Here is a 17,097-nt window from a genome sequence, read left to right as displayed (position 1 = left end):
TTTGTCAGCATATTCAGACATGCAAAAGTCAGAGAAATGTGGTGGTAGTGGGAAGGTATTGAAGAGCAAAAGAAGAATTTTTAGAGGCAAGCAGGAATGACCAAGGAATATACAATTACATACGGTGCCCTCCATAATGTTTGGGAGAAAGACACGCTTTTTTCTGGATTCACACCCCCTCTGTTCCACAGTTTAAAATTACAACCCAAATAATTTAGATGTGATTAAACTGCACAGTGCAGACTTTAAAGGTATTTGCATACATTTCAGTCTCTCCAAGTAGAAATGACAACACTTTTTCTATATAGTTAATCCCTCATTCCAGGGCCGTTAACTACTCGAAAAGGTGACATGGCAGAAAGATAAAGAATAATAGCAACATCTGCAGAGCATGAAGCAAACGGCAGGAGCCACTGACATGATGAAGAACAATATCATAGGTAGACAGTAAGAGTGGCACCATCTACCGAGCGTCTAACTGATGGTTAGAAATGCTTATTGTGATATAAAAGCTCAGTCTCCGCAAGCCCATCCACTGATAACCCCCCAGAGCACGGAAATGTATGTGTTCAGAATTCATAATCAGCTGAAAGTATTGCGTTTATTGATCATAAATCATAACAGAGAAATCCATAATGGGCAGTCATAGAGGATACAGAATGCAAGAACATAAACCGTAGAGCAATGCAAACAGACAAATGACCACTACTTTGCAAAGTCACATCGCCGATGTGTTCCTTGTGAGGCTTTACATTTTCATGGTGAATCAAGAAACTGCTTTGCTAAAATGGTAAAACACCATTATTTTAGGACTGGAGGTCTGCATGTTTCCTAGTATACACACACATATATAATATATGTATCGACATAAATATATATGAGGTGTGACAATTTAATTCCCGGAATGGCCGTGTAGTGTCACCCATGACGTAATCGTATTGAAATCACATGAGTATTTGTGTTTGAACATGTTTGAACTACTGCGGTGGGTTGGCACCCTGCCCAGCATTGGTTCCTGCCTTGTGCCCTGTGTTGGCTGGGATTGGCTCCAGCAGACCCCCGTGACCCTGTATTTGGATTCAGCGGGTTAGAAAATGGATGGATGGATGGATGTTTGAACTAATTATGTACGCAAGCTGATCGAGACAGTTGTTAGCTATTGGGAAGGTTAATAGACTTCTGCATGTACACTTTGGCGTAAAAATGTGTGATCGAAATTTAGAACAACGTATTAATATTAAATTTTGTGTAAAAATCGGTAAATGTGCTACTGAAATGTTACAATTGTTGCAAGTGGCATATGGTGAAGATGCTATGAAAAAGTCGAGTGCGTTTGAGTGGCATAAAAAGGTTCAAAGATGGGCGAGAAGATGTGACGGAGCATGTAATGGACAGCATCCTAAAAAAAAAAACACACAAATGTCGCACTCACTTTTTAAGACCATGCTGGTGTGTTTCTTCGATCACAAAGGAATAGTCCACCAAGGACAAACAATCAACCAACAATGCTATTTAGAGGTACTGAAGAGATTACAAGAATCTGTTTAGAAGACAAGGACCTGAATTGTGGCCTGACAAGTGGATTGTTCATCATGAAAATGCGCCAAGTCACACTGCGCTCACTGTGAGAGACTTTCTGGCCAAAAAAGTGATTACTGAATTAGATCATCCTGCCTATTCATCTGACTTAGCTCCCTGTGATTTCTAGCTATTTCTAAAATTAAGAGATGCGCTCAAAGAATGAAGATTTTGTAATATAACTGATATTCAACAGAATGTGAGACAGTTCCTCAACAGTATTCTGGAATATGAGCTGTACGCTTGCTTCCAGAAACGGGAACGCTGTTTAAGTAAGTGTATAGATGGCACAAGGGAAGTACTTTGAAGGCAACAGTAGCCACTTGTATGCAGTATTTTTTAAAGATGCATTTTGGGAATTAAATTGTCACACCTCATATGTATCTTATATTTAAATGTCTATGCGTGGAAGTGTGTGTGTCTGTCCGGCCTGGAAGTGAGAGGTGGAGTTGGGGTAAGGGCTTCGTCTCTGAGGAAACAGAAAACTCGCTTAACCGTTAATAACACAAGCGGGGCCAGCATGTCAGCAAAACGAAACCTCACAAGAAAGACAAAGTTGCTTAGCCGCTAACATCGGCAAAACGGTATCCCTTTTACTCCCGCCGCTAATGCACAAGTGATGCAAAACAAAACCTCCTAGAAGAGGATGCCCAGAGTACTTCCTTTCAAATTACCTTACATCTCTACATTTCAATTATTTTTCTAAAGATTTCAATAGTTTCTAGGACCCCAGGCTTTTTACAGCACGGGCTTACACAGCTAGTGTGTGTGTGTATATATATATATATATATATATATATATATATATATATATATATATATATATATTTGTAAAAGGCGCCCGACCCAGCACAGACTTACGCAGAGGCACGTGTAAAACAAACAGGTTTTTTATTTTTCTTCGTCTGTGGGCGCACGTCTTCCCCGTGTCCCACAGGCCCATCACAGTCCCAAAGCACTTTATGCAAAGCTCAAACAACCCTTCCTGGCACCACCACTCCTCCCAGGCAACCTCGTCCTCTTCCTCCCGATTCTGGCCTCGAATGAAGGGAGGCTGCCCGTTTTATAGCCCACCCAGAAGTGTTCCAGGTGCTTGACCAGCTGGTCCTGATTGCACCTCCGGGTAGGGCTCATAACTCGTCCATCCGGGCTGTTGGCTCTCAGCAGCACCCCCTAGCGGCCACCCCATCTCCCAACCAGGCTGTGGAGGACTCCATGTCCCATGGAACCACGTGGGAGACTGGGAAACGAACAGCCGGGGAGGCTGCCACCAAGTGTCCCGGGGGAGGTATTGAACTGTCCATGGTGGCTCCCCCGGAACATATGCAGCAGGGGCGTCCCAGCCAGGCATGGGACCCGGCTGTCCGTCACAATATATATATGATCAAAACAAAAATCAAACAGATGAATGAAATCTAGACTTCCTAGTTAACGAGTTATAAAGTAGTTTTGCTGGTTCAGAACAATGTATTATGCGGACTTACCTGTGAGTTCTTGGTCTTTGGTTGAGAGAAGCTGTTCTTCCAGGACTGTGTTGGCTACCTAGTCTGGCTGGGCTAGTCATGTAGTCATTGGGAACCACAGGTGGCTTGACAGGTTCCAAAGTTTTGTAAGGTGTATTTCGACTGAAAATTTTGAAAACAAAATAAAATTATTGAACATAAGGATATTGCAACAGCACTGGATGCAAGGTAGGCAGCAATTCTGGATGGGAAGCAATTCCATCTCAGTTACAATTATTGGTGCTCATTCTGTTTAAACTTTCCATTTGCAAATCTATGATTTGACAGAAAACCAAAATACCTGAAAAACTAAGAAGAACATTCTAACTGCACACAGACAGCATTCCAAGTTAAAGTTTCAATCCAATCTTCTGATTCTACAAGGCAGCAGTACTGCCTACTGCGCCACTGGGCCACATTTGTTATTCAAGTATTAGTCAATATTTATTGTCACCATGATTTTTAGTAAACTATAACCTAAAAAGACTAAGCAGAAGAAACACGAATTTCAATTGTTTGTATGACAAGTATCTGTCTCTCATTGGTGCTCGATGCAAGGAGCTGTAGCGCTGTTCCAGTATTTTGTATTTACTCATAGCACGGTGTCAACTTAAAGATATAAATGGATACAAGTGCTCAACAGCATCATACATTACAATTAAAATGAAACAGAAAAAAATACATTTTGAATAAAAAATATCCAAAAATACTTAAGCCTTCTGCTGTCATATTAGAAAATGTATATCCCAACTGCTTTGCCACATAGAATATAAACTTATCATTATTACTGTCCCTATGAGTTTCAGAATTTTATTCCACAACATTAGGCATATATAATTTATAATTTTACCTGATTTTATAAAATAAATGATTAATTAATGAAAAAAACTAACACTTCCAAAAATAGTATGTTAAATAACCTGCCACTCAAAAGTGGTCTCCTACAACAAAACGTTAAGTGTCTCCTTGTTGGCCACAATGGGCATTCAGTGTGTGAGTGAGTTGGTAGTACTTGAGGCCTCCTCTTGCCAAGTTAAGTTCTGGTTCATTACATCCCAATAAATGATGAAGCCATTACGAATAATGAACAGCTGTGAAGTCACGGGTATCCAAAGGACATGGGGGTTTAAGGATGTCGACGGACAACACCAGCAGCTGTTGTCACTTACGGGATTGTAAGACTGCCCAGCTATCTCGATGAATCCATGGGTGGGATTACTTTAACAAGCCAGCTTGTCTCTCAGCAACCAAGGGTTTCAATAAATTATTATGTGTTTGAAGCTGAACACTGACCACCCTGTGTGTTTCATAGATCTTCCAAATGAATGACTAGCAGAATAATATGTATATTTTTTAGAAATACTATAACATTAAAAAAAACTAATACAAACAAATAATTAAAAAGGACAATTACTGAATATAGTACTAATTCAAAGCAAGTCAAACATTTCTCTAGTCCTTCATACGTCACATTTATTATTAAATGCTTTTGTGTTCAAAACTGTACTTGGGTGTTCCGAATGAAAAAGTTTAAATCTAGGTATTCTATGAAGTACTGATGCATTCAATAGGAATTGAAAACTATAAATCTATCCACCTTAGTAAGATAATTAAAGAACAAGTGAGTCAATCCACATCAAGAAATGTTAGAGGCCCTGTCTCCATTATATTAGCTACAGGCTAAAGTAGTACACCATGCCATTATTTAAGGCCTCACAGTGTCAAAAGAGTGTAGTAAAAGTGATCATATTGACTTGTTAAGTGATTAAGTGACAGTAAAAATACATACATACGTACGTACGTACGTACATACATACGTACTAGTGCTAGGCAGTATACCGGTTCATACCGAAAACCGTTTTTTATTTTTTTTATGATATGGATTTTTCTTATACCGCAACACCGGCTTAAATTGCCTAAACGACGCTCGGAACGTGGCGCAGCGGGAAACTGTTGCACTAGCTAAACACAGATTTGTTGCACTAGGGCTCTTTTTATCACTGCTACACCACCAAATAGTGGGCAGTAGCCTAGGTATGCCACGCAGTGAAAATGGACAGAGCGCATTCCGAAACTGAACTAAAAGTAAAGTTGAACATGATGAACAGAAGAACTTTTGCCGAAAAAAAGGAGTCACGTCCGCCTGGAGATAACTTTAGTTTTAAAAGGTCAGATGTGTAAATACTGTTTCTATACTACTGGATAATACTGTAAGCCAAGTTGTACTTGTTTTATTTGTTTTCAATACAGTGTAATGTACCTGGGTACTGTGTAATAGTGTGACGACATGTTGACTTTATTCTTGTAATTTGTCATTAAAGTAGACCATCGTAAACTAAACTTCCTCGTAAAATGAATATTTAATTTACTAGATTTTCTCAAACCCCGTCATAAGTTATATAGCACATTAAATGCTTTGTGTTAAGTGATTCTTAAACTGACTTCTTCTTGCACTAAGAGGAGGCGCCGGCAGTGATCGCCACACAGAATACATTCACTCCATGATCTTCCTGCTCTCTGACATTTAGAATGCTAAGATAAATACTTAATAAAATTTTCATGGTGAAATGCATTAAAGCATGCATTAATCATATGGTGGCACAGCGGCGTGCCTGCCTTGCATTTGCATGTTTTTCTGGTGGGTTTACTTGGCGTGCTTCAGTTTCCTTTCAAAGTCATGTAGGATGAGGGGTTTTGTTGTGCTATATTGACCCTGCTAGTGTATGTTTTACTTGCATTCATCCTGCGATGTGCTGGCAACTTGTTCAGAGATGGGCGCAACTCTGAATGGATGGCATAATTAAACATGTATAACGAAAATATTTTTAAAGTTCTGAACACTCCGTGGGCTAAGTTTATAACTAGTTTTAATTTCACAAAGACGTTTATCGTGTGGTGATTGGTTATGTGGTGAAAGAGGAAGGAAGGAACATCCAAATGGGGAAAAATACCGTAATACCGTGAAACCGGGATGGAACCATACATTTATATTGTTATTTTTATATTGTCACGCTTGGGTCACAGATTTTCACAGAAATATAGGAGGTTGTAGAGACAGGGACTTTAAAACACTGCAAACAAACATTTGTCTCTTTTTCAAAAGTTTAAACTGTGCTCCATGACAAGACAGAGATGACAGTTCCATCTCACAATTAAAAGAATGCAAACATATCCACCTCTTCAAAAGAGTGCGCGTCAGGAGCAGAGAATGTCAGAGAGAGAGAGAGAGAGAGAGAGAGAGAAGCAAACAATCAAAAATCAATAGGTGCTGTTTGGGCCTTTAAGTTTGCGAAGCACGGCCTGACAAAGCAGCCGCCAGAAAGGGAGCAATGTGAAGGTAGTCTTTCAGCATTTTTTAGAGGAGCGTTCGTATCCTCTAGGCCAGTGTGCGAACAGCCCCTCTGCTCACACCCCCTCCGTCAGGAGCAGAGAATGTCAGAGAGAGAGAGAAAAGCAAACAATCAACAATCTATAGGTGCTGTTCGGGCTTTTAAGTATGCGAAGCACCTTAAATTTTAAGGCAGTACCTCACCACTGCAAAGCGCAGGTATTTTGCTAGTATATATATATAAAAACTTTTTTAAAACCCCACTTATATCAAGTTAAAAAGTGTACTAAAAAGTAAAAAAATAAGTCTCTCATACATCACTCATAAAATAAAAGTTGGGCGCTTTTGCTAAGATTTTAAGAAGTGTTTTTTGAATGTCGATTGATGAAAAGCGCCCACGCTTTTATTTTACGAGTGATGTATGAGAATTATTTTTTACTTTTTAGTACACTTTTTAATGTAACATAAGTGTGCTTTTTAAAAATATATATATATTGTTTTACTTTTACTTTTTCCAGACAGAAATGTCGTGTGTATTTATTTGTCATTGAATAAATTACTGCAAAGTCAAATTTTCACACACACACGTAGTTACATCACCCTTATCAAGATACCGTTAAAATAACGATTAACTCATGAAATGTTCACATATATTAAAAAAAAAAGTAAAAGCATTTGATGGGTGCACTTACTTTTTCATACAACAGTACTTTGGGAATTACATTTAATTTGAAAAAGAGAAAGCCAACACAACATCTTTTCTCCATGACTGAGGACATTTTCGTAAAACGCAAACAATCAACATACCCCAAAGTCCCACGTCCAGAAGTCGGAGGGCTTGGGGGCTTCTGTGTTGGTGGATTGGTCCTCGACAGTGTACCAGCTCGCACTGGTTGATTGTTCCCATGCTGGAAAAAAAACAAAAAAAAAAAAAGTTTCAGATTTTTGTTGTTTTTTATATAAAATTCCCTTACTTAATAAATTCCCAAAATGAAAACAAAATTAAAAATCTGAGTTAAATGTCTCTGAATTAGACTCAAAAGCTACAGAAAGATTACATCTGCTGCGTGACGAATATTGCCAGCAGACACTGAGGAGGTGGTTTCAGGACTTAACTGGCGAATGGTTTTCTGGTAGCAGATTGACCAAAATGGAATGTCCCTGTACTTCAGCAGATGAGTTTGATGAGATGAGGAGTAAAATGTCCCTATAGGGAGCATCACCATGACATGACTGTGCCTCCAGGCGATTTGTGTGTTTGTCAGACGGTTCATCTTCAAGTCAGAAAAGGATTATAGCTAATGCTTTCTGGGGGTGATCATTTCAATTTTGCTATAGCACTGTTAATTTATCCTTCTGTCTTCGTTCTTTGAACGTTACATTAATCTGAGTCAACTACAACAAGCAAAACATGTCCACTTTCTCAATTTTAAGGAATCGTGTTCAGACAGAAGTGAGGACACATTCAAACACATATTCAGGTCAGCTTGCTAGTCTTCATTAGTCGGGAATTTGAATCTCACTTTCAAGATTGTCCAAGAAGGATTTTTATGCTTTTTTCATCTCCTTTTGTCATTAATGTGTTCTACAAATCCTGTAGCTGAAAGTAACTGAACTCCAGTGTTCAGACAAGAGATTTTGCTTGTCTTCTGTTGTTGTTGTACAGTGAAACTGTGAGCTTAAAATATTTTGGCTCAGGATTTGTTTCCAAGGCTCTGCAAGCCTGCTGTGCACATGCATCCTTTCTTTGGGTAGCACATATGGATGTGAGCAGGTCTTTTCACAAAAGAAAATTACTAAAAGCAAATACAGACGCTTACCAACAGACAAAAACCTTTGTAATGAATTGCTGTGATGTCCAGAAATTCAGTTACAGACAATCTGTGTTAAAGCAAGTAGTTTCATGTTCTTGACTAAAACAATGTCATAGTGAAATCACTTCACTTTAAAATTGCTCTCTTATTGGTGTTTGCACATTGCTCTTAATTGCTGTTAATAAAAAATTTTATAATGAAACAATCTCTCAAAGCAACTGGTTTTAAAGTTAATATATGACATGAACTTATGCTTGTGTCATGATTTGACCGATGGCTTGAATTTTTTCTGACTGCTCGGCAGTCTGACATTTTTTAAAGCGCTGTCTCCAGGGTTTTAGCAAAGAAGGAATCCATTGATTATATTTGATTTTTTGTTTTTGTTTTTGTTGCACAATGCATTTTTAAAGATGTGGAAAATGAATTACATTTTCCTGCGGCACTGTTTAATTTTCTTACTGGTGCTTCAATTTCTGTTGAGATGGCTGCTATGCTGTTAGTTAGCAGGCAACATAACAGAGAGGGTGCAACATGTAATGTTATCAACACAAATGTTTAAAGGTAAGTGTCGTGCAATTGATGATTCTCCCAAAGAAAAAAAAAAACCTTAGCGATTTTCTTGTTATTTCGTGGTTACTAATTTTTTTTTTGTTCTGTGCCTTATCCATGTTCTTCCACTTCTCTCTATCCTGTGCCACTTTCCCCCGGTTTCTTCTACTTGCTCCTCTGTCACAATATCTTTCCACCTCTTTCATGGTCTTCCTGCTCTTCTCCTTCCTTCTGGAAACCACCTTTCCACTCTCCTTGCTGTCCTTGAGTCATCCATGCGCCATACATGTCCTGCCCATTTCCTCATTCTCGATACTCCTGTTTCACTCAGCTCCATTTGGCCAGTCTTTTTTTTTTTTAAATCCTCATTACTAATTGTTCTTGGCCTTCTTATTCCCATCTGTCTCAAGCATCTTCGGCCAAACACTTCCTGTCTTCTATTAATTGCTTGGCTAAACATCCAGCCTTCAGCTCCATAAAAGGCTACTGGCAGCATTAGTGCATTATAGAATGTTATTGTGTCCACATTTTGATGTCTCTGCCCCTCCAAAGTCGTCTTTTATAAACTTATCGTAAACTTAAACTAATCTCTTTGCCACATCTATCTCACAGATATACACACAAATACATATGTGTTTGTGTGTATGTGTGCGTGTTTGAGTCAGAAAAGTATATACATACAGTCAAAGTAAAAAGTATGTGACCCCTTTGGAATGATCTGGTTTAATGCATGAATTGGTCATAAAAAGTTATGTGATCTTCATCCAAGTCACAGGTACTGATAACACACAATGAGATGAAGCCAATGACACACAAAAAATTCTACTCTTTCGTGTCCTTATTTTACAAATGCATTCAACGTTCAAAGTGGTAGTGGAAAAAGTAAGTGAATCTTGAGATTTAATAACTCTATGACCCTGCTTTGGCAGCAGTGACCTCATCCATGCGCTTCCTGTAACTGCAGATCAGACCTGCACATCGTGTGGGGGGAATTTGAGCCCATTCTTCCCTGCAGAACTGCCTTAACGCTTCCATATTCTTTGGTTTCCTTCCGTGTAATGCTCTCTTCAAGTCACTTCACAGCATCTCAATAGGATTGAGATCTGGACTCTGACTGGGCCACTCCAAAAGGCAGAGTTTGTTCTTCTGAAGCCATTGTGCTGTGGATTTGCGGCGATGTTTGGGCTCATTGTCCTGGTGCATCACCCAGCCTCTTCTGAGCTTAGGATGATGGATAGACACCCTCACATAATCCTGGAGAATTTGTTGATAAACGTGTGAATTAATTTTCCCCTCAATGATGGCAGCTGTCCAGGCCCTGATGCAGGAGATCAGGCCCAAATCATGATGTTCCCTCCACCATACTTTGCTATAGGGATGATGTTTTGATGTTAATATGCAGTGCCCTTTTTACGCCAAATGAAGTTCTGCTTGTTCCTCCCAAATAGTTCAATTTTGGTTTCAACAGTCCACCAAACATTTTCCCAGTACCGTTGTGGAGTGTCGAAGTGCTCTTTCACAAACTTCAGGTGTTCAGCTATGTTCTTTTTTGATAGCACTGGCTTCCATCTTGTGGCGCTTTTCCACTGCATAGTACGGCACGACACGGTTCAGTTCAGCTCACTTTTGGGGGGTTTTCCACTGGGAACAGTACCTGGTACCTGGTCCTTTTTTTAGTACCACCTCAGCCGAGGTTCCAAGCGCCGAACCGCTACCAAAACGTGACGTGTAAACTCTGCTGGTCACTGATTGGCCGGAGAAAATCGTCATTACTGCGTCACTGGATATTCTTTTCTTTTAGGTACACACACGCGAAGTTTGTGTCCCGTCTCTCCATCGCTGGACGCAGTTTTTTGCATAAGTGGATGAATGTTTCTTCAGACATTCAAAAGTTCTCCAGCCACTGAGTGTTTGTAAAACAGGGAACAATCACATCCCACCACTCTGAAGCACGGTTAAATGTCCAAACAGATGGTCTGTTGCGGCAACTTTTTTGCAAAATGTGGAAGATCTGTAATATACAGAATCAGCATTTTAATGTTACACTGGCAGTTAAGTTCATTTTATGCTTTGCAACAGTGATAAATGTTTGTTAGTGATGTGCTTTTTTTAGATGCTTACCCTTGCGCGTCGTCGAGCTAAAGTGTTGTCGTTGTCTGCGTGTTGTTGTAAAAGTTCCACAGTGTCACGGCAGTAGAGGCGGCGCAACTATAACGACACGTGAATAATCCCGCCCACTCTAAAGCGGTACTAAACTGCAGTCGAAACGCAAACCGAGCCGAACTGAGCCGAACCAAGGTGAGCTGTACTGAACCGTGCTGTGCCGTACTATGCAGTGGAAAAGCGCCTTTGGTGTCCCGCCATGAACTCCTTTCTTGTTCAATGTTTTGCATATAGTTGACTCATGAACAGAGATGTTAGCCAGTTCTCATGACTTCTTCAAGTCCTTTCCTGTCACTCATTGCTGACACTGCATTGTGCTCTTGGGGCCATCTTGGCAGGGCACCCACTTCTAGGCAGAGTAGCCACAATACCAAATTGTCTCCATTTATAGATACCTTGCCTAATAGTAGACGGATGAATATCTGAAATCTTCGAGATGACTTTGTAACCCTTCCCAGCCTTATGTAGATTAACAATTCTCCATCATAGCTCTTCAGACAGCTCTTTCGTACGAGGCATGATTCCCATCTGGACATGTTTCTTGTCAAAAGCTCAAACTCAAACTTTATAATGTTTTTTTTATCAATCAAAGTAATTCTAGGGCACACCTCTGAACTCGTTTCATTAAATGGACTCCAGGTGTGCTAAATTCAGACTGCAATGAGCTTTTTAAAAAAAAAAAGTCATTAGTTTAGGGTTCACTTACTTTTTCCAACCTTCAATTTTACAGTTTGAATGATTTATTCAATATGGTCAAAAATTCACTGAAAATCTGTGTATCTTTAGTTACTGGAGACTGTGTTTGTCCATTATTGTGACTGACATGAAGATACAGCCATGTTTTATATGGGTATTAGACATAAATATAGATAATTCCTAGGAGTTCACATACTTTTTACTTTGACTGTATACACTGTTCCAGTATCTACTGCAGATGGCAATTTTAAATCATAATATACTGTGATTTGGATTTATGGCTGCTTCACTTCTACTATAAGTGGCCCTTCAATTCACTGTCAGACTTTCCAAGCTTAGCTTCCACCTAATACCAATGTTGGTGGTATAGTCTCTCGTTTCCCTTAACTTTGACATTGATACACAGGTTAGAACATTTATGAATAATCATCTTAATATTGGCTTTTACAAAACTTCCTTGTTTCTACAAATAAGTGGTCATCTCAAGCTGAAAGCATGGGGAAAATGCAAGCTTTTCCATTTCTTCAAATTAAAGCCTATTTTCCGAAGCCATTAAAAGCACTAAAAATAAATATCAGTTACACAATTTCTTTATCTTTAGTACTATGAGCAAGTCTACAGAAATATCGTTATACAGTAGTATACAGCTTTTAGACATCTATTAAGGGAGTTGATGGCTTTCTAATGAAATACTACAGAGATACAAATAGTAAAAGGGAAGCTACTAGAAGAGCCAACACTCCAAATTAAATTAAGGGAACCATTAATTTAGTTTACAACCATTCAAAAATGCATCAGATCTTCCTAATTACTTTTAGTATACTTTATTACGCATGATGTAATTTAAACATTCATTTGTACACTCACTGCAGGAAGTAACAGAAAGCCCAGTGCAAATCATGCAAAGCAAAAGCTATTTTTTATCATTAGTGATACACAAGAGTTTAGGATCTCACATCAAATGCAAACTGAACAGCAGTTTGGAAATGAAAAATGGGAGAAAAACTGCAGTATCCAAATGTGGAAGGTGAATAGGGACAGGAACTGTGCACACAGACTCAGGGCTGTCATGGCTGACAGATGTGCATCTACTAAATACGGACTTGAAGGGGGTGAATACTTAATGCAGTAAATTATTTGGCATTTTATATTTGGAATTCAGACAAGTCTGTCTTCACTTTGACATGAAAGAGTCTTTTGTTTCTGTTGATCGGTGTCAAAAAAGCCAAATTAAATCCATTGTGATTTAAAGTTGTATAACAATAAAATATGAAAACTTCCAAGAGGTTAAATGCTTTTTATACGCACAAACATAAGGGCTGATGACGTGTACTACTGTAGTGGTGAGCAACGTTGGCGCTGGAGGGCCGCAGTGGCTACAGGTTTTTGTTCCAACCCAGTTGATTAATTGGAAACCAATCCTTACAATAACAGATCTTAACTAATTTAATGGCTTCTTAGCGTATTAATTCTGCATTGTCAGGTCATTCTCACATTGTAGATTTTTTTCCTTCTCCAAGGATATCATCCAAACGATTTGAAGCCTAAAACTGATGAATATTTAAGTTTGGCTAAGAATTTTGTAAACATTAAAGAAAACAGTTAACTTTAGAACACAGCTTTGCATGGCAAATGCATATCTATCATGTTTGTGAAGAAATAACTGATTTGAAAAATGACAAACTTTTAAATCATTTAAATTGAAGAAAAAAAAACAATTACAATTCCAGATTATAAATAAAAAATGAATGAAAGGAGAATAGCATTTTGTCAATGTACAAATAAAGTAAAATATGAAAACACAAGCCTAGACCCATTAGATATGAACCTACTTCAGAAAGCAAGTCTACAACCATCAATGAGGTGATGGACGGAGACGTTCACTTTAAATCGACAGATCAGAAGTGAAATGAATGCATAACCCAGACAAAGACAAAACACAGAAATATCGACTTTATGGCACATTTTTAATCTGCTATTACTGATCTGTGTATTCATTGTGCTCAGTTTCATAATTGGACACAGGGGAACAGAGTTAACAAATTTCTCATGTGGCACAAGCCTAAAATGAATAGCTGTAGTTTGTTTTATTAAAACGCTAACATTAATATATTCACTTTTTGAAAAGGTTTCCTACACAAAGGTGAATGAGCAATGGATATCATTTTCAGCAGATGCATTTTCATTTTGATGCAGCCTTAAAGTGACAAGAGAAAGAAAAAAAAGGACTCCTCTTACCTTGGCTTTTAGCCACTTAATGAGTGCACAAAAGAAAAAGAGAAGAAAAGTGCAGGTCAGCCACACAACATTTTCAGTTAAGCACTTTGCAAATATATCTTGATGACACACAGTCATAACACATTTTACACTTTGCAACACTGCACTAAATCCATCAGATGCTGGACGACCTTACAACACTAACGCACATTAATCATTTAACAAAGATTTCCACAGTGTAAAGGACAATGAATTGAACTGGCGTGTCTTCCCTCCCACAACTGAGAGAGACTTTAAGTGAATGTAAATAAAGCAATAGCTTATGTTTATGAGGACGAGAAGTTGTCTAAATCTCCAAACAGGAAATATATAGCTTTATAAAAAGGCCACTGAGAGTTGGAGCTTTTGCAAACAAACATTTCATTAGGAAGAACACCGAAGCGAGTGTGTGTTATTCTTAGAACAGCAACACTCCCAAGAAAATTAACATCCGGAATGTGATTACGGCAGACAACGCAATGTCAGCATAAATGCTAACAGGACTGAGACTTGAAAAAGAACACCTAAAGATTATTTATATTAACTCTTAGACACAAATCATTAACAAAGAGCACAAACTTACCTTACGAAGTATGTACATCATATCCAAAAAATATTACAGAAAGCATTTATCATCAATCCAGTTAATCTGGATGGTAAAAAACAAAAACTGCATGAAGAACTTCTCATCAAAACAGTTAATCAGGAGGCAAACCTTGCAAACTAACGGAACAGTATGTGTAGCAATGGGGAAGATATACAGTACTATAAATGAATATGAAGCATTCTGACATTGTAGTTACTGTTTAGATCTTCTGGTCAGTTGTCTCTTGCTGTCCCTCATACCAAGTGTAAAACCAAAGGGATCAGGGCTTTTACAGCTGTTGCTCCTCACCTGTGGAACTCTTGACCTCATCACATAAAGGAGTCGTCTACAGCTGAACTGCTCAAAAGGAGACTAAAGACTCATTTCTATTCACTTGCATTCCGTGACGTTTCCTCATTGTGATTATATAACATTACTTCTATTTATTATTTATTTTTTTATGGTCATTTATTTTATTTCTATTTATGTTTATTTTGTTTGTTTTCTTTTATTCTATTACTGTAAAGCACTTTGGCCACAGCATTCCTATGTTGTTTAAAATGTGCTATATACATAAATTGACATTGACATTATTCACATTCTCAACAAGACGTGTAGGACATTAGTTTTTGTGACTGAGAGATTCATGTCCCATTCACAGGTAAGTTAAACTAATCAGTTTTTATGTTTCTCCCCAATTCATTATTTGTTTTCCAAACCTCCTTACTCTAACAAAAGGTTGTGGGATGCCAGAATCTATACTGGCGGTATCAGAGACAAGGCAGGAATCCATTGTCTGTGTGTCACCAGTCCGGCGCAGAGTACCCTTCCTGAGTCAATTCTGGAGTCACCAATCAACCCTATCTATATGCTTTTTGGAGCGAGAGAGGAAATTTAAGAAAACGTATCCTGCAAACTTCACAGAAGCAGTACTTACTTGATTCACGATTCAGATCCTGGACTTCAGATCTGTGAGGCGGCAGCATTAACAGTGTTGCCATTATTTTGCACCAACTAGAAAACCTTAAACTAAAAGTAAAGTTTGATTTTTAAAATGAAATTACCGCACTAGATAGGGAGACTTACTGGATAAGGCAGCTGAACACTAGCAATCATTTACTGATTCAAGTGTTGTGAAACCTAATGAATGTCCCAAACTCAAAATGCTGACTTAATTTTGATCAAGACAAAATAAAATTATTATCTGTATAAGTTTATATTGATTATTACCAAATTTAATGTAAAAATAAATGGTATTCTACTTAAAACAAATTAAAATAACCAACTTCATGTGCATTCTACTGCTGGTTTCATTTAGTTTGGTGGTTATTTGAAAAATGGGGTTTCAAAGAAAGGGAACACTGGACAACAATTGTTTTTCTTCTATCTGAAAACCTTTGGATGATTATGATAGACAATTTCAAGCTGAACCCAAATATAATTTCAAATTGACTATCACACAAGAATTTGGAGGGAAAAAAATATAAAAATTTTGGGTGTTTAATCGCTTAATGATGCAGAAAAATTAAATAGGTTAAATTGCTGAAAATAAATAGGTACTAGTGCTGATTTTCATTTGTACTCTGCATCTGATACTTCTTGTTTCAGTGCACAATAATCAGACATCAATGACAGATTCCACCAACCCCAATTCTGCCACTCTATGATGGCAACTTCCTGCTGAAACCTTTCACCATATTCACCACTGACTGCACCAAGACAGGCTGGGCCAAACTGTGAATGCAGATAATTAATCTTTAGTGACATGTTGCACGTCATGGTTTGGTCTTCATCGCTTTCAGATTTTTTCATCTGACGGATTTTTACATAAAGAGGAGGCAAAAATATCTTTCTGGGATCGACAAGTGGTTTATGTGCCACACATTTCTGTCCAGCAATCAAATACGTATGGAGACGGCCAGTTGTTTTTAATGCAACGAGACTCTTTAGCACAGCTGCCCCATTCTCAAATTAAACAAGAGTCGCTGGTATTATCTGAACTGACTTGGTAGAAGATCCCACAGATGTTCCAGTTTTAGCTGGTTTATCTGCATGCATATACTTACATAATGATCGGAAATCACAAATATAAGAGATTGCAATAAAGCTGCACATAACAAACATTTAAAGGTGATTTTTCTGATTAGTAGGCCAAAATCCAAATGGTACACCCAAATGTGTTCAGGAAGCAAAATCTTCATTGTCCAGTGTAATTAACAAAATAAGCATAACAAGTCTTTGGCAAGCAATGGTTTAAAATATTCATCTATCTTCAAACCTGCATGTCTTTGCAATGTTGATGGAAAACAGAAAAACCAATGTAAGGCAGACATGTTGAGAACATGTGACCAGGACAGGGCTTGAACCCAACACCCTGAAGTAATCCCCATTGAAAATTGTGGTGTATTATAAGAAACGTACACTATAATCAGTGTGTTAGAAAAGTTCACTAGGCTGACTGTCAACATGGGTTAATCCTCACAATATGCAGTTAAAGGAATAAGCTGACAGTTCCACCAAGAACCTGCTGGAGAGGATGCTAGTGTTGACCATTTTATTATGATTAGGATTTACTACATACAAGTGATAGAGTGTACATAAAATGTTTTTTCTCCACACAAACTC

General features: G+C 38.2%; 1 protein-coding gene across 8 annotated transcripts in view; it reads right to left on the bottom strand.

The window, feature by feature from the left end:
• abi1a (abl-interactor 1a) overlaps positions 1-17,097 on the bottom strand; it is a 206,051-nt gene that overhangs the window by 35,083 nt on the left and 153,871 nt on the right. For 5 of the 8 annotated variants that reach the window (XM_039753907.1, XM_039753902.1, XM_039753906.1 and 2 more), the window contains exons 4-6: positions 13,869-13,883; positions 7,216-7,316; positions 3,063-3,203 (exon numbers count right to left, since the gene is read on the bottom strand). In XM_039753907.1, coding sequence (XP_039609841.1) covers positions 3,063-3,203; positions 7,216-7,316; positions 13,869-13,883 — 257 coding nt within the window. The remainder of the gene's footprint in view (positions 1-3,062; positions 3,204-7,215; positions 7,317-13,868; positions 13,884-17,097) is intronic. The other 3 variants (XM_039753908.1, XM_039753901.1, XM_039753904.1) reach the window with 1 other exon arrangement.

Source organism: Polypterus senegalus, chromosome 5 (assembly GCF_016835505.1).
Source record: "Polypterus senegalus isolate Bchr_013 chromosome 5, ASM1683550v1, whole genome shotgun sequence".
Classification (NCBI taxonomy): domain Eukaryota; kingdom Metazoa; phylum Chordata; class Cladistia; order Polypteriformes; family Polypteridae; genus Polypterus; species Polypterus senegalus.
The sequence above is the reverse complement of the archived record's forward strand: the minus strand, read 5'-3'. Positions and strand labels throughout refer to the sequence as shown.